The sequence below is a fragment of the Vigna umbellata genome, chromosome 3 (assembly GCF_029865625.1).
Source record: "Vigna umbellata cultivar VRB3 chromosome 3, Vumbellata_1.0, whole genome shotgun sequence".
In the NCBI taxonomy this organism is placed as follows: Eukaryota; Viridiplantae; Streptophyta; class Magnoliopsida; order Fabales; family Fabaceae; genus Vigna; species Vigna umbellata.
The window spans coordinates 45,744,307-45,771,564 of record NC_142167.1 but is presented as its reverse complement, the minus strand read 5'-3'; the positions used below and the strand labels follow the sequence as shown (position 1 = coordinate 45,771,564).

At 32.2% G+C, this 27,258-nt stretch overlaps 1 protein-coding gene across 5 annotated transcripts; it reads left to right on the top strand.

The window, feature by feature from the left end:
* Positions 1-16,848: 16,848 nt before the first annotated feature.
* LOC124822853 (zinc finger BED domain-containing protein RICESLEEPER 2-like) lies at positions 16,849-22,172 on the top strand. Of its 5 annotated transcripts, none has more exons than XR_015785301.1 (3): positions 16,849-16,995; positions 18,687-20,747; positions 21,720-22,172. XR_015785301.1 is itself a non-coding variant. In XM_088111044.1 (2 exons), the coding sequence occupies exon 2, from the start codon at positions 18,696-18,698 to the stop codon at positions 20,685-20,687; it is 1,992 nt and encodes a 663-aa protein (XP_087967170.1). In that variant the 5' UTR covers positions 16,849-16,995; positions 18,687-18,695; the 3' UTR covers positions 20,688-20,814. The 5 variants fall into 5 exon arrangements, 1 of the variants encoding a protein (XP_087967170.1); XR_015785300.1 differs by having other exon boundaries at positions 21,715-22,172; XR_015785302.1 differs by having other exon boundaries at positions 21,784-22,171.
* The last annotated feature ends 5,086 nt before the right edge of the window (positions 22,173-27,258 follow it).

Here is a 27,258-nt window from a genome sequence, read left to right as displayed (position 1 = left end):
TTTTTCTATAAATGTTAAAAAAATATATGAGATTACATAATTAATGTAAAAATATTATTGCAATTAATATAAAATAGTAAGTTATTTTTATTGTTCATATTGAAAACATAATAGATAAAAATATTATTTTTATGACTTTCACATCACCACCAGCAACGTGGTCTTATTAACTAATATATTTTCTATAACATTTATTAAGATAATACTAAAAGTTATATGGTATAAGATTTATTATAAAGATTTAAAAAATAGTATTTCAGAAATGATAGTGATTTAAAAATAATGAAACTCATTATTTTAATATTAAAAACTTTTAATATAAATGGATTTGTTATAAACGAGTTTCATTATTTTAAAACACATCATTTCCCTATAAATCACTCTTCTAAAGTTCTCTGACTTTTCTTTAAGAGGTTTTTTTTCTCTACTCATATGATTGAAGAATTGAGATCGTATGAGTGATTTCAGCGGCGAGTTCTCAGACCGATCAATTTCTTCATCTGAGTAAGTTAAGTTTTCGACCCCTTTTCTCTAGTCCTTTCTTTCTTTCATTGTGGGCTCACTCATTGTGCATGTAATGTTTGAGTCTTCTATAAGACTCTCTATTGGTCAATGATATCAGAATTCATCATACATCATATTTCATACAAAGTTAAATAGACCTAGATCTGACCATCTGAATTAAAAGTATGAATGTCAAGCAATGGGGTCATGCACTTGTGGTAGCCTTCATTGCTTTGCAAAGTCATTGCAAATGGGTTTCACCCTACCACGTTCACAAGGTTAGTTTGTTTCGCGTCTTAGGCCATAATGGAGAACATAGACTAGGACCTTCTGCTAGTTTTACCACATGCATCACTCCTCTCTAATTGAGAATGAATAACCATTATAGTGTCAGGATAACCCCATGACTGAGCTTCCTACATTCATACATAACTTGAAACAACTACTTAGAATTTATCCTTAGAAACTCTTATTCAATCACACTTTGATGCATACCTTAAAATATATTCATTAATCATTAATAACATACTAAACATGTCATAAAGTACTAACCAATCCTTAAGAGAAATCACAAAAGCCAAAGAATGAAATAGCAAAGAGTTAAAACATAAAAGACAATGGCATTAAGCGACACATCCTTACCGTTGAGCGTCATTCCTTGTGTAAACCTAGCACCAGAGCGCCACCCTGCTATAGCTGAGCGCCAAAGCTCTCAGCATTTTGGTGCTTAGGCTTCCCTAACTATTGCTGAGCGCCACATCAAAAGAGTGAAAACCTCTATTTTCAGCCTAATTGCCTTCTATACCAATCCAAATGATTAACCTAGCATCTTAGACATTTGGAATGATTTAAAAATAGGTTTATAGCTTAAATTAGATACATTAAACCAAGTTGACTACTTCAAATTACATAAACTCACTTTCACCCTTTCTTACATAAAAAACAACCTAAACCAGTCAGAAATGGTCCAAAAACAGACCCCAAATCCTCTACTTCAACACCTACATACTACTTTAGAATCTCACAAGTCGAAACCACTAAGATTGAACTTAAAACCTTTAAAAACCAACATATTAACTTCCATCCATTTCTATATTATATTTATATTAACTCAAAGCTCAACAAGTTTCAAATACAATACAACATATCCAAAACTGCAGTTTCTCCCCTTTGACCATTACTTCTAAATCTCGCCTATTAAAAGCTCCCTTTTAAACCAAAAAATGACCTATAATTCAATCTACTATCTACATCTTAACATTACCAATTTTCTACCATTAAACTTCACATCCACAACATTCATCATACCAAACAAATAGATGAGTTAGGAGTAAAAAATATTAGAGAGAAGAGAAAGGGAGCTCAAAGAACGAGTTTTAAAGATGTTGAGTGTTTTAGATAATGAGATGTGTTTATAGAATTCTATTTATATTATTGAATTATTTTAACATTAAAATACTCGGTCTCATTATTTTAAAACACATATCAACTCCAATACTCTTTTCTAGGTTCTCACATTCTTCCCAACAACAAAAACTTTTGACCTAAAAAATTAAACTTACTAGAGAATAGGTGAGGATAAGACTATTTCATGACTCTCTCTAACTCTGCGTAGAGTCATCTATCCAAAGAACTTTGACTAAAATGATGATTTTTTCTCTAAGTTGCTTCGTTTGGCTCTCCATAATCTCAACAGACTAAACCTCCACTGATAGATCTTCTCTGACTTGTGCATCTTCAACTTCTAACACATGAGAGGGATATAACACATACTTTCTAAGCTTTGAAACATGAAATATCGGATGAAGGTTGGACAGTTGAGGAGGCATAGCTATCTTATAAGCCATTGGTCTCACATATCGTAGGATCTGGTACGGACCAAGGAACCTAGGAGACAACTTCCTAGAACGAATAGCTCTTCCCACACCAGTGGTTGGAGTCACTCGTAGAAAGACATGGTCTCCAACTGCAAACTATAGCGGTCTCCATTTCTAATAAACATAAGACTTATGCCTACTCTAAGATGTCTTCATCCTCTCTTGTATCAGTCTCACCTTCTTTGTGGTTTGCTATAGCAAATCAAGCCCTATCAACACAACTTTTCCATCTTGATACTAACACAAGGGTGTCTTATACCGTGTCATACAACGCCTCATAAGGTGCCATGCCAAATAGCATCATGTCCTGTGACCATTTGTGGTAAATGAGTAACAAAGTTCATGCCAATGCTATCACATTTCAATTCGGGCACATTCAACTGCTGCAACAAACCACTAAGTCTCTAATGCTCCACCTTAGCTCGTTGACAAGTTAAATAAGCTGCTACAAACTGTGTCTCATCCCTCTTCATGCCAGACAACCAAAAAGATTCCTTAAGATCTTGATACATTTTAGTCATGCCAAGATGCATGCTAAAACGAATTTGATGTCATTTCTCAAGAATCAACTTCTTCACTCATAATCATTAGGAACACAAACTATGCCTCTAAACCTCAAAATACCATCATCTCCCAGCACAAACTCTCTGGCCTAATTTGAACCCAACATACTCATTTCTTCTTCAAACCAGCATCCAACAATTGCCTCTCTTTGATCAAACCCAAAAGATTACTAGACACAACCACATTACTGCATCTAATGAAATTTAACTCCAACTCAACAACATGCAACTTCATATCCCTACATTCCTAAGCCACTCTAACTCCCTAACCATCATATATGACATGTACTGTCTTCCTACTCAGAGCATCTGCCACCATATTCGCCTTACTTGGATGATATAATAGATCAAACTCATAATCAACGTTTAAGATATTTAATGTCATTTAATGCATGTAGGAAAAAAGTGCTTATACACTCAAGTAAAAATGTATGCTAGTTGTACCTTTGTAAAAGTATTAGGTTTTTCCTAATTAGTTGAGGCATGTTGTTGAGTCGATAAAGTTTCTAAGGACTTTACTTTTCTAATAACATGAGTAACAAAATCCTTATATTTTGTCGATGAAATTTTATTTCTAATCCCTCTTACTATATTTTTTTCTTGCACTACCATATCAACTCCATGGAGAGATTACCTCCCCGTCCACACACTTATATTGTCTCCTTCATTTTTATTATAGTCTCCACATAATCCCCTTAAAGATGTGATTGTTCTTATCCTTGCAAATTCACAGATGCACCTTCATTTTCTAATGGGTGTCCCAAACGCTTATGCCACATATCAGTTAACAAATCCCTTTCCAACATTAACGTATGCACCTTTGGTATACCCCAAAAAACAAAATAAAGTTCATCGACCCGTTCACTTGCTCCAATCAACGTCCTTGTTAGTTGGTCTTGTATTACACACAATGCATTAGTAAATTGAACAATACAGTTGGAAGAATCAATTAATTATGATACAAAAATTAAGTTACAAGTTAATTGAGGCACCAACATAACATTATCAAGATGTAAATCCTCATCCAAAATCACACTACCCTCATTCATAACAATGGCGTCCTTCCTATTCGGTAATCCCACTAACATGTTTGTAATTTTTTTTTCACATTTATCAAACAAGATAAATTTTCTATCACATGATGTGAGACACCGTTATCAATAATCCAAGGAATGTTAAGCTTATCGATAATAGAATCCTTGGTTTCAGGAACATTTAAAATGGAAAAAAGTTGTTGCCATTGTGCTTGAGTGATGCTAGATATCTTTATTAACTTACCTAGATTTAATAGGATTTGAGATTGCCCACCTTTATCACTATTGTTATTGCTCCATATTATGGCCTTGCTAGCATATATAGATGCATTGTTTGTGCCCCTACCACGCTCTTCAGAATGGTCTTATCCTCGATCACCTCAAGGTCGATCCCCCACCAATAAGGGAACCCATTAAGCTGAAAACACGAACTTGCATCGTGTCCACCTTTATTGTAATGAGTATAAAATTTGTCAGAATTAGCCACACACCCTAAAAAACGATATGATCCTCGATCACCCTAAGGTCGACCCTTACCAATCAGAGAACCTATGAAGTTGAAAACATGACTTGCATTGTGTCCGACTATGTTGTTAAGGCTGGGCATTATCTGTACTAAATTATAGTTAATTATACTACATTTTTTAGTTTAGTTTTGAAAAGCTGAACTTTTCAAATTTTCAGTTCAGTTAATTGTTTAGAATTGTATTTTCTAGTGAATAAGAACACACAAGAGAAATCCATGGTGACCTTGTCCCTGACGTGATGCAGTCATTGCCCACCGTGGCCCTATCATCGAAAGAAGGCTCCAACGAAAACCCAGGTGACCCTGCCCTGACCCTACTATGACGCGTGACCGCTGCCACCTTAACCTTGTCGTCAAGGAGAGCTCCAATGAAAACCCACGGTGGCCCTGCTCTGGCCATGCCGTGACGCAGCCACTTCCCACTGTGACCTTGTCGTCGAGGGTCCCTGCCGCATTTTCTATTGCTCCAATCGTCGAGGGACCTAATCATAGTTATTGTTGCATCAATCATCGAGGGGCCCTGTGTGTTTCGCTACCGTACTGACCGTCGAGGTAACAATGATTCGATTATTGTGTTCGAGTTTGCCTTTTTCTACCTTTGCCCCTTTGTGCTGCTACTTTACTATGTGCTTTCCTTAAACCTATGTTCAAAATATTTATATATGAATAGGTAAATCGTGTGTACCAGATTGTATTGAGTTTCTAGTTAATTGTCCTTTCAAATATTTTGTATATTCATGTTGGCTGTAGCCATATGTGAAATATTTTATGTGATGTATATACATGTCATTTTATGAATTTTCAGAAGCTAGTAACCAATTATATTTACAATTTTTTTACCTGTATTGTTTTGGAGGTGTAAAATTAAGTTTGTTTTGAATAATGCAGTAGCAAACCAAACCAGTTTGTCCATGCTTTCTAATTATAAAATATTATGTCATTGCTAGTACACGTCTTTACCTTTGTTTCCCTGCAGAATGTTGTTTGCATTCTAAGCATCTATCCTCTCCAAATGAATGTTTTCATAACAATAGAGTGTTCCCTATCTTTGTGGGGATTTTGTTGCACTCTTCTATAAATGGTTCCTTTCACAGATTGTTTATGACGTGACAAAGATGAAGATAGCTTCAATAATGTGAAGTAGTGGCTTAGTGAAATTGATTGTTATGCCAGTGATAATATTAACAAACTTTTAGTTGGAAACAAGAGTGATCTGATAGCAAATAGAGTTGTATCATATGACACAACTAAAGTAAAACCTTGACATACATGTTTAAATCTCAAAGTTATCGATTTTCATTTTGAATTGCGTATTCAATAACTCTACTTTTCCAATTTAGTTCTTACAAGTTTTTTGTTTTTTCAAAAGCTGTGTGAGAAGCTTCTCGATCCGTAGGACAAACATTTATAGACTGCAACAATATTTTTTAGTTTTAGAAGGAAGTGAGACTAGTTTACTGAACTACATTATAAGTAAACTAAGAAATAGTTCACTGAACTGCACTATGCTATAAGTGAACTAAAAACTAGTTCAGTTCTGTTCGCCTAAACTATTTTTTAGTTCAGTTCAGGCGAACCATTTTATAGTTAACTACAAATCTTTATAGTACAATGCAGCTCAGTATACTTTGCAAACCCTTATATATTGTAGTGAGTACAACATTTGTCAAAATTATCCACACATTTAGCTTTTACCTCATGCATCGCATATAATTCTAAATGTCATGACATTTTCGTTATTCATGTGAATGATTGTTCTTGCAACAGTCGTTCATCATGTATGACAACACTTATTCTTGCCTTGTGTGGATAATATTATATTCAAACATTATGAAATAATATTATACTATTTTAAATAATTAATTTATCAATTTTTATAGTTAAAAATAATAAATAATTATAATAAAAGTTTATAAAAAATATATAAAATTAATAAAAAAATAATGTTAATGAATTAATCTAAATTCAACTCGGATGAAAATCATTTAATTCATAAAGTAAACGAATCAAATTTAATTTATTTCAAATGTGAGATTTAATGTGAGGTTTTCCTTTGTAATGATTACCGATTAAAAAAAATTATTAGGGAATTTAAGTTGTACAAACTTAACAAACATATTAAAACTAGAAAAGCAAATAAACTATCTTGTTTGGTTTAATGATACTATGTGAGATGTAGTCTTTATACATTTTGATAGGTTTTATGTTTGGAATTTGAAAAGAGGAGGTTAAGAGCTTCAAGCTCTTAGCAAACTTTTCAAAATTACACTTACAACATAAAACTTTTTATTTCATATTTCTAATTTTAAAAACATTCCATGCATGAATTCTTTTTAACACATGTCATCTTCTCATTTGATGTACTTAGATTCGTTACCAATGAGGAGCATTGGTCTTTTGAAGACAATGATTTTGATGATGTTACAAAGTGAAGAATATGAAGACCCTTGTTGTCTAAAGTTTAAAAACACCTCTTGTATGTTGGTTTGCGAGGAAAGGGAACAAGAGTTCAGATGCAAACCGAACGGTGTATAACAGTTGAAGATTGAACGATCACTAACAAATGAAGTCCTAACACAGGACAAACACTGGCCGAACGCAATTGAAGACCGAACGGCGTATAGCAGTTGAAAGCCGAATAAGACAGATAAACACAACACATGTACAAGACCGAACGATATTGTGTTCAACTAACATTGTATAATAAAATGCTAAGAGTTGGATGGAATATGAGAATTGAGCCGACCGGTGGAAAGCTGTGAGAGAGTAGAAGAAGGTAACCGAACGGTATAAGGCTGTTAGGGCTCGAGCTGAACAACAGAAAGCAGTGAGGGCTCGAGCCGAAACGGTTGAAGAAGGTGAAGAATTGGAACTGACTAGTTGAAGAGTTAATATCCTAAATGTTCCAAGTCTCGCAGATAATCGATTATCACTTACAATAATCGATTATCATTGGTAGTTGGGAGATGTCTTTTCTGTTTCTGACTCTGCACGAACCTGGGCTTATAAATAGTATTTTCCACAGCTCTTAGAAAGTAACTTTTCATTTTGAGAGTATTAGAGTTGTGTGCCTAAGGGAAGCTCTCTATGAGTGAAAATGAATCTATGCCACTTTTGAGAATACAGTTTGTTTGAGGAAGTTCTTATGTGATAGTGTGCTTCTGTCAAGTCTTGTAAATAGGAGAAGCTTGCACTTAGTGTGTTTAAGGTCAAAGCGGTTCTCTTCAAGTTGGCTGAGCAGTTTACTTCCAGTTCGTATGTCGAAAGAAGGTTCTTTCTGTTCTTATTTGTATTTCATCTTATTGTAATCTGTGAACAATAGTTTAGTGAAAAGGTTAATCACTATTTATAGTGATTAACGACTGGACGTAGAATCTTTTGATTCGAACTAGAATAAAAATCATTTGTGTGATTTTTCTACTTCATACACTCTTTATATTTTCTGCACATCAACTATTCGATAATATTTTTGTAAGAAAATTAAAGGAACCATTTTAATTGACCGAACACACTGTATGCTCTTTAACAATCGCAAAACCGATTACTTGTTTATTTCGCTGCGCAAAATTGGTACCGATTGTTCCAACAATTGGTATCAAAGCTTGCTTTGATATTCTTTCAAATTTTTCGAAAATGGCCGATCGAAATCAAGTTTACGTCGAAGGTGCTTCCATCAATAGACCACCACTTTTTACCATTGATAAGTATGCATTCTAGAAAGTCATAATGGAAATTTTCATGGGGTCTATTGATAGAGGCATCTGGGAAGCTGTAAAAAAATGGTCCTTATATTCCTAAAAGTACTGTTGATGGTGTTGAAGTGGAAAAACCTTATTTTAACTGAACTGTTGAGGAAAATAGGATAGCCCAATATGATATTAAGGGCAGAAATATAATTTTATCTGCACTAACCATTGATGATTTCTTCAAAGTTTCTGTTTATAAAAGTGCACAGGAAATGTGGGAATTTTTAAAACTCACTTATAATGAAGTCATAGATGTGGATAAATTGACTTGCTCAAATTTAAGCCCTACATCAAACTCCCCAAGCTCGAGTGATTCTAATGAGCGAGAAAATTTATGCTTGATGGCCAACGGTGAATCATTTGAAAGCCAATTCTTGAAGAAAAAGAAGGAAAATCAAGGCTACTCATCAAGCTTCAAATGTTATAGATGTGGTGAAAGAGGCCATATAAAATTTGATTGTTCAAATAATAAGAGAAATGAAGAAAAAAGGAAAAGAAAAGTCAAAAAGAAGAAGGTCTACATTTCTTGGAATGATAATGACTCAAGTAGCTCAAGTGATTATGTTGAAGAAACAAACTTGTGTTTGACAACTAATGTTGATGACAGTGCAAGCCAAGAAATGTGCTCTAGCCTTGACACTAGTGAATTTGATTTACAAAAATCCTTTCTTGAATTGTTAAATGAATATGAGAAATTAGATGTTGCTCATAAAAATTTGAAAAATGAGTTTAAGGATTTGAAAATTAAATATGAGAAGACATTAGATGAAGAAGTTATTTTAAGAAATAAAATATGCAACTTAGAAATGAATGAGTCTATTGTTGTTGAACATCCTGTTGAATGCCTTTCATGTAAGAGTCATATGCTTAATATTGATATTTTAGAAAATTTTCTTAAGAAGGCTACACAATCTGCATCTTGTATAAATAATCAAGTTAAGAAGAAGTCTTTCAAAAATAAGAGTGTGCTTTGTAAGAACCAAATTAAAAGAACTCGTAGGGTGTGGGTGAAAAAGAACATCTTATTATAGGAACCCAAATGTTGTCACATGTTCTTACTGTATGAAAAAGGGGAACACTCCTAACAAATGTAGAATAAAGCATTTTGATGTTCCTAAAGGAAAATATACTTGGATTCCTGTTATAAAATAATTTGTCTCTAACTTCAAAGGACCCAAATGAGATTGTGGGGACCAAAACTCTATTCTTTTTTTACATGATAAGTTTTCAGAAAAAAAAAAAAAGAAAAACTCCATGGTATTCTGCTTTTGGAATTGATGCTTCAGGCCATGGAATGAATACATCAAGTGGTATTCAAAACCTTGGTTCGAGCACCACGTGATTGAGCTAAGTGATGTTTAAACTGTTGTATTTATTTATGTTTGGTCATATGTTAAACCTATGATTGATGCATTTTTTACTAGTTTGAGGAGAATTTTTTTAAATTTGTAACTATGTGGTTCAGTTAGTTGTTGGTGCAATTAGCAACCAAACAAAGGCTTGGTGATATATTAGCCATAAGCACTATGTTGTTCATGTGTTTTCTGTTGAATTTTAATTGTTGGAAGCATTTATAAGTTAATGAGAAATCTGTTTGCATCTTGTTTAATTCATTTTTTGTTCAAATAAAAACTGAATTGAATCAATTTCTATTTAGTTTAAATACATGTTGTTGTGCAAGGTTAAACACACTATGAGTTGTGAAATGCTTATGCAATGCTAAATGATTTGAACTAAGCACATAAAGATAAGGCATCACTTCTTAAGAGATCAATCCAAAAGGGGGATTGCACAATAGAATATATTGACACTTTGCATTAATTTGCAGATACTTTCACAAAAGCATTACCCAAAGATAGGTTCTATGATCTTAGAAGAGAGTTAGGAGTTATAGATATGTCTTAGAATTAAGATTTCTGTCCTTTTCAAGTTTTTCGTACTTCCAGTGTCTTTAATCGATTATCATAAGGATATAATCGATTATTCTGAGCTTTTAGATAAAGTCTTAGGTTCGCAAATAATCGATTATTACGTGGAATAATCGATTATCCTGGCTTGCAATCAAAACTAATTTTGTTAAGATATAGGAGGATAGATAGGGGTTTAGGATAGTAACCGAACGATAACAGGGGCAACCGAAAGGTATCAACAAGAGAAGTCGAGCGGTAACAGAGGCATGCCAAAAGGGATTAATAGGGGAATATGTTTAGGGGGAGAAATTTTTGATTGACATCTTATGTCATAATCTTGTGATAACTGGTATCTATTTGAAGGGGAGATATATAAGTTTGTTTGATATCATGTTATTTATCTCTACTCTAGATAAATTATTTTTTCCCCTTATAATATTTGAATTGCATTTTTTTGTTGAGGTGAGCAACATTTAAGGTGAGTACTTCTACTTGCTTTTTGCTTATGATCAAGAAAGGGGGAGAAGAGACAAAGTTCTAATGTAGTTACTACTAACCTGTTTCTATGTTTGTAAGTTTGTATACTATGCAGATACACAGAGATGCTTTTAAACAAGGGATTTTTTATCATCATAAAAAAGGGGGATTGTTACTAATGAGGAACATTGGTGTCTTGAAGAAAATGATTTTGATGATGTTACAAAGTGAACAATCACTAGTGCAGAAAAGGCCTTTAACGTCACCCTTTAGACGTCCGATCCTCTATCCAACGTAAAAAATGACCGGTGACATTTTTCATAAATAAAACAACCATATAGACGTCTGTTCTGGAGGGAACAGACGTCTAAAGACATATAGACGTTTGATGTGGGGGAACAGACTTCTATATATACTTATTTTTAAAATCTAATAAGTCACTTTTTAACTCCATTTCGACGTCCGATCCCTTCAATCCGACTTCTAAAGACCTTTAGACGTTTGATGTGGGGGGAACCGACTTCTATATACTCATTTTGAAATCTAAAAAGTCACTTTTTAACTTCATTTAGACGTCCAATCCCGCCAATCCGACTTCTAAAGACCTTTAGACGTCTGATGTGGGGGGAACCGACCTTTATATACTAATTTTTGAAATCTAAAAAGTCACTTTTTAACTCCATTTAGACGTCCAATCCCACCAATCTGACATCTAAAGCCATATAGACGTCTGATGTGGGAGGAACACACTTATATATACTCATTTTTGAAATCTAAAAAATCACTTTTTGACTCTATTTAGACGTCCGACCCGCCAATCCGACTTCTAAAGACCTTTAGACGTCTGATGTGGGGGAACCGACTTCTATATACTCATTTTTTGAAATCTAAAAGGTCACTTTTTAACTCCATTTAGATGTCTGATCCCGCCAATCCGACTTCTAAAGACCTTTAGACGTCTGATGTGGGGGGAACCGACTTCTATATACTCATTTTGAAATCTAAAAAGTCACTTTTTAATTTCATTTAGACGTCCGATCCCGCCAATCCGACTTCTAAAGCCCTTTAGACGTCTAATGTGGGGGGAACCGACTTCTATATGGCTGCATTAAAACACCGCGAACGTGAGGCAGCAATTACGTGCACTCACTTTTCATCATCTTCCTCGCGTTTTCTCTCCACGGGCTACGTTTTTCAGGTTCGTTTTCTCACTTTTGCCTCGTTTAAAATTAATTTTACTCCAATTACATCACTCTTTGATGCATTATCTTTCATTTGAACCGATTAAAATGTGTTTTCGTTGATTTTTGGTGCAGTTTTGCTCGTGTCCTTGGGCGACGTTCTTGGGTGGCGATTTCTTGCGTTTTGCACTCCTCCAATTCCCTCCACTACGTTTTTAAAAGGTTTAATCCTTTTCGACATCCCTATTTGTGCAGGATTGTCTCAGATAGGTCCTCGTTTTCTAAAGTGTGTCAAAATGGTCCTTAATTTTGAAAATTGAAATCAATTGAGACCTTCCCGTTAAGTTGGCTGGACGGCGTTAAAGAAATTGGTGCGTGGGTTGCTGAGATGACCAAATGGTACTGACGTGGCACAGTACTGTTGTTGACCTGACTTAATGGTGAGTTTTTATATTTAAAAAAGTTAAATTTTTAAATCAAAATGCAACGTATTAATTTTTAAATGAATAAATGAACGTTTAAATCAAAAGTAACTTCTATTTTAAGGTTTAGTCCATAAACACTCTTCTGTAACGATTTTACACCTCCAGAAATTGTTCTCTAGGGTTAGAAATGACTAAAACTAAAAGATTTATCGTTTTCTCAAGTAAAGACTAAAACTTAGAATGAGGACAAATTCATGTAACAAATGAATAGTTCATCCATAATAATGAAACGAAGCTTGTTAACTCACAGTACTCCAGACCTTCATAGGGTCACGCAAGAATCAGAAAGTACAGAACAAAAAACTCGAACTTTATTTTCCTGATAACTTTCCCAGACTTACTCACCAATGAAGCACATTGCCAAAGGAGAAGGTCTGGCCACCTTCAGAAGGGTAAAGAGTTTCATACTGCGAGCCAAGCCTCATCCTCTACCGTGTCACGTCACTTCTAAGAAGCAACCTCAAATACTCAGAGCTGTTTCTCTCAGGCCAAGATTGAAGTGCAGAACCGTTGCCCCTTGAAGCCAGATGAACCTTAGCCTCTTCAGAGAAGTGGTGAACAAGCCTAGAAGAAAATGTGACCCCAATAGAACCCTCCGAGGTAAGACCCTTGGCCAGTAACAACCAAAGAAGAAGGTTAAAAATCAAAACGTTGCGTTTTGATTTAAACGTTCATTTATTCTGTTAAAAATCAAAACGTTCCGTTTTGATTTAAAAATTTAACTTTTTTAAATATAAAAACTCACCATTAAGCTAGGTCAACAACAGTATTGTGCCCCGTCAGTACCATTTGATCATCTCAGCAACCCACGCATCAATTTCTTTAACGCCGTCCAGCCAACTTAACGGGAAGGTCTCAATTGATTTCAATTTTCAAAATTAAGGACCATTTTGACACACTTTAGAAAACGAGGACCTATCTGAGACAATCCTGCATAAATAGGGATGTCGAAAAGGATTAAACCGTTTTTAAAACCATCCAATAGAAAAAAAACGTACAATACATTCTCTTCAACTAAAATATAAAGTTGTAAACTCGAATCACCATGAGCTAGGAGCAACCCGAGAGGCCTCAAGCGAAAGAAGATCCAATCAAATACGACAACATTTTAGACGTCTGATCTATAGTGTCAGACGTTTATATAGACGTCTGAATTGTATGGATCAGACGTCTATATAGACGTTCGACTTATAGGGTCCGACGTCTCATTAACGTCACCCATATAGATGTCGGACAGCGATCAGACGTTAAAAGCCCAAAATAATAGACGTCTAAAGCCCTTTTTGCACTAGTGAATATGAAGACCCTTGTTGTCTTAAGTTTAAAAGCACTCCTGTATGTTGGTTTGCGAGGAAAGGGAACAAGAGTTCAGATGCAAACCGAACGGTGTATAACAGTTGAAGATTGAACGATCACTAACAAATGAAGTCCTAACACAGGACAAACACTGGCCGAACGCAATTGAAGACCGAACGGCGTATAGCAGTTGAAAGCCGAATAAGACAGATAAACACAACACATGTACAAGACCGAACGATATTGTGTTCAACTAACACTATAGAATAAAATGCTAAGAGTTGGATGGTATATTATAATTGAGCCGAGTAGTGGAAAATTGTGAGAGAGAAGAAGAAGGTAACCGAACGGTATCAGACTGTGAGGGCTCTAGCTGAACGATAGAAGGCGGTGAGGGCTCGAGCTGAACAATAGAAGGCAGTGGGGGCTCGAGCTGACCGGTGGAAGAAGGTGAAGAACTGGAACAAACCGGTTGAAGAGTTAATATCCTAAATGTTCCAAGTCTCGCAGATAATCGATTATCACTTATAATAATCGATTATCACTGGCATTTGGGAGATGTCTTTTCAGTTTCTGACTCTGCACAAACCTGGGCTTATAAATAGTATTTTCCACAGCTCTTAGAAAGTAGCTTTTCATTTTGAGAGTATTAGAGCTGTGTGCCTAAGGGAAACTTTCTGTGAGTGAAAAGGAATCTATGCCACTTTTGAGAATACAGTTTGTTTGAGGAAGTTCTCAAGTGATAATGTGCTCTTGTCAAGTCTTGTGAATAGGAGAAGCTTGCACTTAGTGTATCTAAGGTCGGAGCGGTTCTCTTCAAGTTGGCTGAGCAGTTTACTTTCGGTTTGTTTGTCAAAGGAAGGTTCTTTCTGTTCTTATTTGTATTTCATCTTATTGTAATCTGTGAACAATATTTTAGTGAAAAGGTTAATCACTATTTATAGTGATTAACGACTGGACGTAGAGTCTTTTGATTCGAACCAGGATAAAAATCATTTGTGTGATTTTTTTACTCCATACACTCTTTATATTTTCTGCACGTCAACTGTTCGATAATATTTTTTTTAAGAAATTTAAAGAAACCATTTTAATTGACCAAACATACTTTACGCTCTTTAACAATCGTAAAAACCGATTACTCTTTTATTTCGTTGTGCAAAATCGGTACGATTTTTCCAACAAGATTTAGCTTGAATTTTTATTTTCTGAAAACAAAGTTTTGAATATTTGTTTTAAATGTTCTTAAAATTAGGAAACAAGCAGAATTCATTCTAAGAAACAAAATTCCTCATATTTTTTAATTCATAGGCTAGTAATAAAACCAATATATAAAATTAAAACTAATGGGAATAAAATTTGAAACTACTAAAAATATTTCGATAAAATCAAATCTATTTTTTTTATAAATATCTCGACAATCCTTCAAATTGATGAATAACTAACGGTACTTTTGGTAAACAGTCAATTTTAATTTTAAAAAAATAAATACAAATTAAGATTTTTTTTTTAAGTTATTTATCTTGTTGGTCATCTTATTTATTTGTATCCAGGAGTTAAAAAATGTGATTTTTTTGAAGGTAATATAAAATGATACTACAAATGTAAGACAGTAACTTTTATTATTTTTATAAAAAAAAGTTAAGATCTTAAAATTTATAACAATTAAAAAATATATTTTCAATGTGATTTATTAATTATTTTATTAAAAATATTATGGTAATAGATAAAATAATTTATTAATTTAAAAGATTATTTTGTTTAAAGGATTTTCTAAAAGATAAAAAAGGTTTATTAATTATTAAGGTTTATTTTATTTAAAAGATTTTCTAAAACATAAAATAGTTTATTAATTGTTAATTTAAAAAAATTATTTCATTTAAAAGATTTTATATAGATAAAATTTGATGAATAATTATTTAATTAAGAAAAATATTACACTAATTCCCTAATATATAAAGTGGTTATAGGGTGTATAAAGTGAATTAAATTCCATTAATATAGGAATATATTTCCTAGTTGTTATATTGATGTTTCTCATCTTTATATCTCTATATATAACGAGACACCTTATTTAATATATTATTTTAATTTATAACAATATATAGGAAGATATTCCTGTTTGATATTAATTGTAAAAGTAGAAGATAAAATAGTTAGCTTTCCACTCTTTTCTCGTTCATCAAACGTGGATTTTTTATTTTAATTTTAAAATATTATTAAAAATAAAATAGAAATAATTTATTTATAGAAAACTAGAAAACATTCTTTATATGTTATTATAAATTAAGAAATAAATAAATACAAGTTAACTTACTTTTTGTATCTAAGTTGTAAATCGAGTTCATCCCATTTAAATTTTTGATATAGTTGAGTTGGAGAACTAATTACCTATAAGATTATAAAGATAAAAAAAAAACAATAAAGACTTTTACATAGCAGTTATGCTTTAGGTTTAATTATCTTTTTTTATCAAATGTCAAATTGGTTTTTTATTTTTTTGTCTTAATTTGTTTATCACTTTATTAAAAATAATTAATTTGATTCTTTCCATTAATAATGTATAAATTGTATTATATATTAATTTGTAATATTTTTAAATTTTTTTAGTCAAAGTTAATTTTTAGTTTCAATTTGATATAGGTTTTAGAGTTAATTATTTTTTTCAAAATTATTTATTAAAAACATTAATTTTAATAAAAGCATCCACATAAAATTATACAAAAAATAAATTTTATACAATTTGAAAAAAAATTATATTATATTATTTTTTATAAAAATTAAACTAAATTAAATACAAAAATAAATATTAAAATTATATTGAAATTCTAACACTTGACACTTACAACACTTCCAGTGTCACGCGAGATAACTTTAAATTTCATAGTTTGTGTACTATATTAATAAGACCATAGCAATAAAAAACATTTAGCGTGATGATCTTTCGACTTATAATATTAATTCATAAACAAAACATTATTTTCATACAAAATACAATATGTTTTTAAGTTCATAGAAACATGATAGTTATAAGTTTATATCTTTGCAAAATGTAACATTTGAAATTTCCGTACCCATTATCCATATATTTATATAATATATATATATATATATATATATCATATTTTATTGTTCTAAAAATAAAAAACAACCATATTTAGATAAACTTAACACATAAGAAGATATGAAAAAAAATTGTATTTACATAAATGAATTTGTTCCTTTTAACTTTCCACAATAGCAGATGAATAGGACGCTTCTGCCTCAGTGTGACCACGTTGCTTTCTCTTCTTCCTTTTCCTTCTTCTTCCCTCTTTCACCTTCCAATTAGGGTTTTCTTCCAAACCCTTCTTCATTCTTCTTACGCACTACACCGAATCCCACCCATTATCCAACGCGGTACGCTGTCTCTTTCCTTGTTTTTTTTTCTAGGACTCCATTCTCATGTTTTTTTCTTTTACATATATACATTTATTTTTATCTTCGTGATCTTTTATTCGTAAATAAAAGAATTGATTTATGTTTTGTCGGTTGTAACAGGGAATTCTCTGTTGATTTAGCCAGAATTTCTTAATGGGTGTTTCAAACTTGTCTCAAAATCATTCCTTTGTTTATCTACGATTTGTATGGGTTACTTACTACTTAAAAAGTCGAAGTGTTCTTTTGGGTGTTCCCTTTTTGTTATTATTATGTTTAGTTTGTTGCCATAGGTTGAATTGTATGGTTGCATGGTGTTAGACGCAATTGATCTCATGACAGGGGTGGAAGTTTGCTTGCTGGAAAATGGTGAAATTTCGGTGATGAATCGATGCAAAGTGTTGAAGATAAATTTACTCAAGATTTCTCGTTTCTTAGTTTTAAAATTTGTAACAAATGTTCTTTTTAAATTCTTAGGTTTTGTATATCTTAATTTTATTTTATTTTTAACAGTGTCCTGTACACTGACTAAAAGTCTCTCTGACTAAATTTTAGTATTTTCTAGTATGGATCATGAATGGTATGGGAAATTTGTTAGATAGTATTCACTATATTCAACAAAATGCAAAGCAAACTATGATCTTACAACCAGCTTTATATTTTTTTGCTACATTTGTTTTGAATTTTTGAGATTGAATTCTACTGCATGTTATTTTCTATCAATCTGGGCTGAGTAATGAAATTTTGGACCTCGTGTAACTTTGTCTGATCTTCTTCACTTTCTAGTTTTTATCTTTGGATTTTATACAAGTATGTTACCCTTAGTGAATGAAGAATTCATATTGTGAGAAGGGATCATTCTCCACTGAGAGTTACTTCTGCAGTTGAGGATTAATTAGATAGATGTTGGATTAATTGAGTTGAATGAAATTTCCTGGATGCATTTTGTTATTGATGTATACATAGTGGACTTCGATGCCATTAGAATAATCAAATTTGATTAAAGGATAGCTGTTACCTCTGTGGAATTGTGACAAACAACCCATTGTCTTTCTATTTTCAACTTTTAAAATAGAAATAAGCTTTTTTGATGTGATTGTTTCCATTATGCAGTTCTTGCTTCTTAAACTTGGACAGTGTCTGGTACTAAATAATATTACACTACGTAGGCTTCCATTGATGATCTAAGATACATTATGATGCCTAGAGGCAAGATTAAAAGTTTAAGCATCTATTATTTTGTTAGTCACTTATTGAACGGAAGATTACTTAGACTGTATCTGGAGCTTTGGTTTTAAAACTTTTAAACTAGTAGCATTGTATGCTGGGAAACTCGTGAATATTGTAATATTGAGTTTATTTGTAACTTTAGGCTTTTAGCGACATTGTGCCCTGTTCCATCCTCTTGTATTTCATCTTAACCCATCCCTTTCTGAATCCTTCTGATAATATCCATTCATATTTTTTTAAACTCTATATGAATATTAGTTCTGAAAACTGGACTAGGTATTCCTAACCTCCATACAGTAACAACTTTTTTACAATTTAGATTTAGAATCTCCTTCCAGTTTCATCATTATAAACACACATGCACCACATCACATAGCATACAGTACATTTTAACCATGTAAATGGAAATGTTTGAATTAAATTTGATAGGGGCTTTCTTTCAGGTTCATGCAATGGACATGTCTGATGCTGTCATTGTCAAATCTAGTAGGTTAAAATCGGTGGTGTGGAATGATTTTGATAGGATTAAAAAAGGCGACACCTGTGTGGCTGTTTGTAGGCATTGCAAAAAGAAACTTAGTGGTTCAAGTACCAGTGGAACATCACATTTAAGGAACCATTTGATTCGGTGTCAGAGAAGGTCTAGCCATGGCATAGCACAGTACATTTCTACAAGAGAAAAGAGAAAGGAAGGAACTCTAGCAATTGCAAATTTCAATATAGATCAAGATGCAAACAAAGATGACAATACCCTTAGTCTTGTCAATATTAAATTTGAGCAGACACAGTTGAAAGATGACTCTGTCAACCCTGGGACTAGTAACTTTGATCAAAGACGGAGTCGATTTGACCTTGCTCGGATGATTATTCTACATGGATATCCATTGGCTATGGTTGAGCATGTTGGTTTCAGAGCCTTTGTAAAAAATCTGCAGCCATTGTTTGAGCTTGTGTCATTGAATAGGGTTGAGGCTGATTGTATTGAGATTTATGAGAGAGAGAAAAAAAAAGTTAATGAGATGTTGGATAAGTTGCCTGGGAAAATCAGTCTTAGTGCTGATGTGTGGAATGCTGTGGGGGATGCAGAGTATTTGTGTTTGACATCAAATTACATCGATGAATCCTGGCAGTTAAGAAGGAGGATATTAAATTTTATAAGGATTGATCCTTCTCATACGGAAGACATGGTTTCAGAAGCTATCATGAGTTGCCTAATGTATTGGGATATAGACCGTAAACTATTTTCCATGATACTGGATAGTTGCTCTACCTGTGATAACATTGCCGTTAGAATTGGTGATAGACTTCTGCAAAACAGGTTTCTTTATTGTAATGGGCAATTATTTGATATACGATGTGCTGCAAATGTTATTAATGCTATGGTTCAGCATGCTCTGGGAGCTGTAAGTGAAATAGTCATTAAGATTCGTGAAACTATTGGTTACATTAAAAGTTCACAAATTATACTGGCAAAGTTCAATGAGATGGCTAAAGAAGTTGGGATCTTGAGTCAAAAGGGCTTATGTCTAGATAATGCATCACAATGGAATTCCACATACTCAATGCTTGAAGTTGCCTTGGAATTCAAGGATGTTTTAATTCTCTTGCAAGAAAATGACACTGCCTACAAAGTCTGTTTATCTGATGTAGAGTGGGAGAGAATCACAGCAGTTACCAGCTACTTGAAGCTTTTTGTTGAGGTTATAAATGTTTTCACTAAGAATAAGTATCCAACTGCAAACATATATTTCCCTGAGCTCTGTGATGTTAAGCTGCATTTGATTGAATGGTGCAAGAATTCAGATGAGTATATCAGTTCTTTGGCGTCAAGATTGAGAAGCAAGTTTGATGAGTACTGGGAGAAATGTAGTTTAGGGTTGGCAGTTGCTGCGATGTTAGACCCTCGATTCAAGATGAAGTTGGTAGATTATTATTATCCACAAATTTATGGCAGCATGTCTGGAAGTCGAATTGAAGAGGTCTTTGATGGTGTGAAAGCTCTATACAATGAACATTCGATAGGCTCCCCATTAGCATCTCACGATCAAGGTCTGGCCTGGCAAGTTGGCAATGGCCCACTTCTCTTACAAGGTTCTGCAAAGGATTCAAGGGATCGATTGATGGGGTTTGATAAATTTCTCCATGAAACTTCACAGGGTGAAGGTACAAAATCAGATCTAGACAAGTATTTGGAAGAACCCCTTTTTCCACGCAATGTTGATTTCAACATACTGAACTGGTGGAGAGTTCACACCCCCAGATATCCTGTCTTATCCATGATGGCACGCAATGTTTTAGGAATTCCAATGGCAAAGGTTGCGCCTGAACTGGCCTTTAATCACAGTGGAAGGGTCCTTGATCGTGATTGGAGCTCACTTAATCCTGCTACTGTCCAAGCTTTGGTGTGTTCACAAGATTGGATAAGGAGTGAACTGGAAAATTAGATTGCTTTTTCCCTGCATTCTAATTGTACATGCCAATTCTCCCCATAGAAATATTCCCATGTAAGTTATATATCTTCTAACTCTACATTTCAATTTTCTTGACCTTTTTATACGCTGGTTCTGTTTAGCCATAGCATTATGCAACTTAGCAAGTTATTTTATGATTCTTTTGCATTCCTTACTAGCAACTGTTCTGGTAGTCTGTGGCATCTTGAAAACTTAATTTCTTATCATGCAAAGCAATACAACTTTAAACGTTTGTCTGCATAAAATAACCATTCTTCATCTATGGTGTATTTATATTATAGTCTGACCAACTATGAATAGAAAATTTTTAACATCTCAGGAGTTTAAAACAACTCACACATACCCTTTTCAACCAATTAAGTTAGACCTCCTAAACAAAAATCATTATTTTTCATCAGTCGTAGTATTTAAAAGTGAATAATTGAACATTGCATGAATTTGTTTTTTTAAAACAAAACACTTTCATTATCATAATCTCCGTTGTGGGACCTCTGATTTTGGAAACACTAGTAACTGAACTATATCTAGAGTTTGATTTGACCATGTGGCCTTTATAATTATCATTGATTTTACGACTTTCATTTGTAGCTCACTTAGAAGAAATATGGGTGAGACATGAATATGTCTTGAAAAGGAGAATGTGTGAAGTCAAGACTTGTACAATTTTGTTTGAGTAATGGCTTGTGCACGTTAAGATAGTTTATATAGTTAAATATCATTTTAGTTTCAATATTATTACGCAAACAAAATTGGAAATGATTTCTGTGCGAAACTTTAAAACATTTTGATCCTGATTCTTTTATTTTTTTCATGTGACAAATGACATGTGACTATCACGTGTTAAATTTTATTTTTAAAATTAATTATTTTTTTTATAAAATCCAGCTCTACTTTTTAACCTTTAAAAGAAAACTTTTCTTTATCTGGTTTTTTTTTTTCTTATCCACCCACTTCCAAATTCTCAAACAGCACCATCATAAAATCATTCTCACATATGCAGAACAGATACAAATTCATCAACATTTTCCAAGTCCAACTTTACACGGACACATTTTCGATCTTTTGGTAGATTGAACAAACCAACCCTTTTGGACGTTCCACCTTCGCGTTCACCATCCAAATCGAAGTCGCATCTGTAGCCTCCACTGACGCACCCCAAAATGTGAGCCATGGTGGGCCCGAGAGCCACCACTGGTCTCCTCCGACAAGTTCCGTTCGTCGTTGCTGCCTTGAAGATGCCATCACTGGAGATACTGTCACTGTTCAGCACGCCCAATAAGAGATGGGTTGCCCTCAATGCTGCCGCACGACGCCACCCCTTCCTCTGTTTACTTTTTGCCTTTGTGTTGTGAGGAAGATGGTGATGACAGAATAAGCACTGAAATTGAATTGCAAAAGCACATCTTTAAGTTGAATTGATTGGGTTAAACAGTTTAATATTAAAAAAATTAAAAGTACTTTTGGGAAAATGGACTTTTCACTGAAATTTTAAAATATACAGCTTCTGATAAGTTCAAACATTTGAGTTTGAGTTTATTCGTTAAGTGTTAGAGAATTATGTAAAAGCATATTAGTTTTTTTAAATTTAAATAAACTTAACTAAAATCTATTATTTCTTCTGACTTTCAAATTGTAACTGGTTTTTAGTCCAGTTTTGGATTGGTAACAGATAAACTTCCGTTTAATGGAATCCACCAAATTCCTTATTATTATTATTATTATTATTATTATTATTATTATTATTATTATTATTATTATTATTATTATTATTGTGATTATATTATTGATTGAGGACCCACAAATAAGAAAATTATGGCACTAGATTTAGTTTCACTAACTAACCATTTAACTATGAGAAGGAATAATAAATTAAGATAAAAAAGTAGAATAACAGAATAATTGAATTTACCTTCAATTTATTTATTTTATTGAATAAGAATAAAACTAAATATAATTAATTATTACAACCATAACTTTTTGTCCCGTTTCTTTTCCAAAAGAGAGAGAACACATAACAAGTTGTTTGCAATGAAGGGCATGTCGTTTTTCTTTTTTATCTCTCCATTTCTCAATGTTTCCATTTTTCTGGGAACTGCATTATCTCATTTTCACCAACTAACTACTTAACGTGTTTTCCACAATTTTAGTTTCACCAACCACTTTTTATTTTATTTTCTTGGATTTTAGATAATTGAATTGAGCTTTATTTGGTGTCCTTTAATTAATTTATCAGTATCAAATCATATAAACGCATTAAAACCCAGTTATATACTAAATACATAATAGAGTATTATTTGTCTAATAATTTTACTATATATAAAGAAAACAATTTTATAATTGACCACGTTATTAAGATATAGTTCATATAACACATATAAAATATATTTATAATTATTATTTTCACATCCCAATATTTTAAGATTTTTGTATGTTAAGTTTTAAGTAAAGATTAAATATATTGATTAATGACAATTTTTGTTTTGGTCAAAAGTAGAAGTAACGATCTCTTTCTAATCAAATAAAATTGTTTCAGTAAATAAAATGTTTGCTATTATATATGTTATAGTTAATAGCTATAATTATTACTATTATAACATAAGATGGTTATAGCTTAATTATGATATTAAATCCAAGTTCCAAATATTTGGTTGTATTAAATATTTAAAGAATTTTTTTTATCGTGATTCTATTTAACTTCAACGAGATTGATCGTGGTAGAAAATTACTGTAGTCTCTGTTGCAATAACATGAGACCTTCATATTATCTACTTAGCAAGAAATATTTTGTCCCTTTGCCTAAATATAATTCCTTCACGTCTCGAGTATAAATAATTTGTCTTTTAGTTTTGATGAAAAATACAAATAATTTCAATGAATTTTATTTTATTCCATGATATTAATGCTGAAATACCCTTCATTGGGGGCGTGTTTTAAATTACCTCTCTTATTTTTGTTATTAAATTTCAATGTTCATTTTTTTTATCGGCAAAATATATTAGTAGTAGATCACTTGGTGTGCTGTAAAATTTCAATATTCTCTTTACAAAATCTACTTACTAAAATTATAATATATAATAAAATTATAGCTTAAATTATTAATATTTTTCAATCAAGTTTAATTATTGATTATATAATTAACATATAAAGGTAATTTTTTTAATTTATTAAATTAGAAATATTAATTAATCAATTAGAGTTTTGGAAAATATTTATATAATTAAGTGTTGTTTTATAAAAGTATATATTTTAAATAAAATAATTAAATTATAATAAAAAAATTGGTGAGAGTAACTAGGAACTTTAACTTGTTTAATCATGATAGATCAATTTGTCTCTCTCCTGTTCGTTCCATTTTTAGTAGGTCAAATTAATGCATTTTGTAACTTGTGTCTTGAGATATTGAAATTATTTTCAAGGATGATTCATTAACGTCCCTTTTTTATTTTTTTTTTATGTTAACTATATTTAAGTTTTTTTAAAATACTGTTATAAGTAAATTAATAAATTATGAAAAAACAGATTTTGTAAAAATTAAAGGATGATTTTGAGATGTTAATTATTTTCTATTCTTGAGTTGTCTCTCATTAACCATTGGATTAATCTGAAGTTTTTACAAAATATTATTGAAATATAGTTCTCTATTATAATCGGTGAAATTTTTACAGAATATACCATTGTTTCTCAATTTGTCACACCTAACATAAATTGTTCCTTCCATTAAATCTGTTTTCTTTTATATTTTTATACTTCTCAGCTGAAACTACCCATAGGTGTCACTGATTCTAATCCCCTCCAAACATAAAATCCAAAGAGAACTTTACTTCTATCTTGGGATGTAACTTTGACTCTTTATTTGAAAACCCATTTTGTAAATTTGTATACCATTAGTAAGCTCTCATAACCACCTCTACTTGTGACTAAAACATGAACCTACTTACCTTAACTTACAATTATCTTCAAATTTGTTGTATAATATATTCATGGTATTATTCCTCCTTCATGCAATAAGCTTTCTTTTGATAACACCTCCACCTACCTTCCCGATCGACATATGTGTTGCATATGTAACTTTGTGTATTATCATACTTACTTACCATTTCACAAGAAAACATATTTTCAATTTTAAATAAACCATATAAGTTCCTACTTACATTACCAAATAAGTTATCTGCTTTGATACCATTACTGTAACGACCCAAAAATATTAGGCTTCTTATTTCTAATTTGATCCTTGTTTGATTAATATAAATATAATGTATGTTCAATCCTCTGAGAAGTGCATTTTTTTTAACAAGAAGAAATGTAAATGTTATACTAATAGGAGAATATTTGGTATACATATATCTTAATGTCTCATACTCATATTTGAAGTCTCTCATTTTCTCTTCACCATCATCTACAAGATCCTCTACAAAGACATCTACCGATCCTCTACTCACGTATATAATTTGAACATATATACGATCATTGTAGGTGGGCATCAAAACACCACAAAATAAATGAAGGTAAGCTTATTTATATCATAAAGTTTTATAAAGATTTAAATAATTTTTGTGATAACTATTCAGGATAATTGAGTTTGATCAGTCAATATACCACATCGTATCAGCCATACAATCATAATCATCTATTGAAACCTTAACATGATCTAGACTTAATTTCAAGAATACTCATGCATTGACTTGAATATTCGTGTCAGTCATGCACCTGTCATGAATTTTCTCAATATTAAATTTAACATCAACAACAATATTCTTCTTATATAAAGCTCACCATTCTTATCCGAAACCACCATGACAATGTTAATTCCTTTTCGTCCTTTATGTCACAATATTATTTAATATTGATTCTATAAACTAGGAACCTCCTTTGACTCTCACCACCTAAACCTCATTCTCTACATGAGTATGAGAGTTTAGTAGAATCAGGATGATTTCACTCTTTAGTTCACACTAAATGCAACCACACCTTATTGAATAATACATCTCTCCTTAGGAATGATCATATTAATAAAATTCTCACAATCATAAGATATTTGTATCACATGATCGTATAGGTTTTTGGTATTTAAGTATAAATTATATTCTTTCTCATGCACACCCTCACTCTAATAATTCTCATACCATCCATTCCCATTAAGTCATAAAAAGTCATCATAAAATGTCATATTTCTCATTAACAAAACTAAAATTGAATGGTTATTAAGTAACTCAAAACAAGAAATATGTGACCTTTTATGATGAATTTTTATGACTTAATGAGAATGGATGGTATGAGAATTCTTTGAGTGATGGTTTGCATGAGAATGAATAAAATTTAGGCTTGAATACCAAAAATCTATGAGATCATGTGATATAAATATATTATGATTGTGAGAATTTTATTAATATGATCATGCCTAAGAAAAAGTGTCATATTCAATAAGGTATATTGCATTGAGTTTGAATCCAGAGAGTGAGTCATTTTATTCTACTAAACTCTCATATTCATGTAAAAAATGGGGTTTAAGTGGTGGAAGTCGAAAGAGGTTCCTAGTATGGGGAATTAGTATTAAATAATATCGTGACTTAAAGGATGGAAAGAAATTAACCTTTTCATGGTGGTTTGTTGATAAGTGTGATATACTTATTATTCATGCTTATTTTCAATCTTATATTTGTATGTGTTTTTCTCATGGGAAGATGTAAAATTTTCTATTTCAGTTATAATGTGTTTTTTTTAGATTATTGTGTAGGAAAATGAACATATGAAGAAGATTTGAGGACTGTCTGCTAGGACCATCTCGCTCAACCACAATTTGCTCGCTTAACGTCTAAGCCTGATACTCGCCCAACGAGTATGTTGTCTCGCTCAACGAGTATGTTGTCTCGCTCAATGAGACATAACAGTTGAAAGTGAAACAAAATTTGTTTCTTGCCCAGCAAATGTCTAAGCTCGCTCAACGAGAGGTTAATTTTTGAAAGTAGTTATTATGTCGTTAATGAAAGAAAAAATCAATTATGGCATGCAAAAACGCAAAGAAACTCGAATTTTTGGTCAGAGGTGAGTCTGTGGCATCATGACTCCGTTCAATCCATCCATTTCATCCAACTTGTTTGTTCTAGATGAATAACTTAAACTCCCATTTCATTAGGATTGGATGTAGTAAATTCATGCTTGATGTAGATTTTCTGATGCAATATAATCTCTTGCTTGTTCATATGTTCTATCTAGATTATTTATGTGTATGATAGTATATCATGCTATTTGAAAGTATCTAATAATTGGGAAATGAATTGGAACTTGGACATAGATAGAACACCCAAGTGGTTTTGATCTAGGAATAAACTCAATAACTTGGTCATTCTAAACATCTATTCTTAATGCGAATTGTATGTTAACTTGACTAAGAAATTAGTAATTTAACATATAGATTTAGAACTTGTTCTCAAAGAGTTAGAACTAGTATGCTTTTGATGTGAATGTTTGAAGGAGATAGAGATATATTATATATTGATTATTGCATTATTTTGGTTCATAAAATCCAATCCTGATGAAGCTTTTA

Bases quoted from the DNA above. Each gene is read 5' to 3' on its own strand.
- LOC124822853 (XM_088111044.1), top strand. From the start codon at position 18,696: ATGGACATGTCTGATGCTGTCATTGTCAAATCTAGTAGGTTAAAATCG.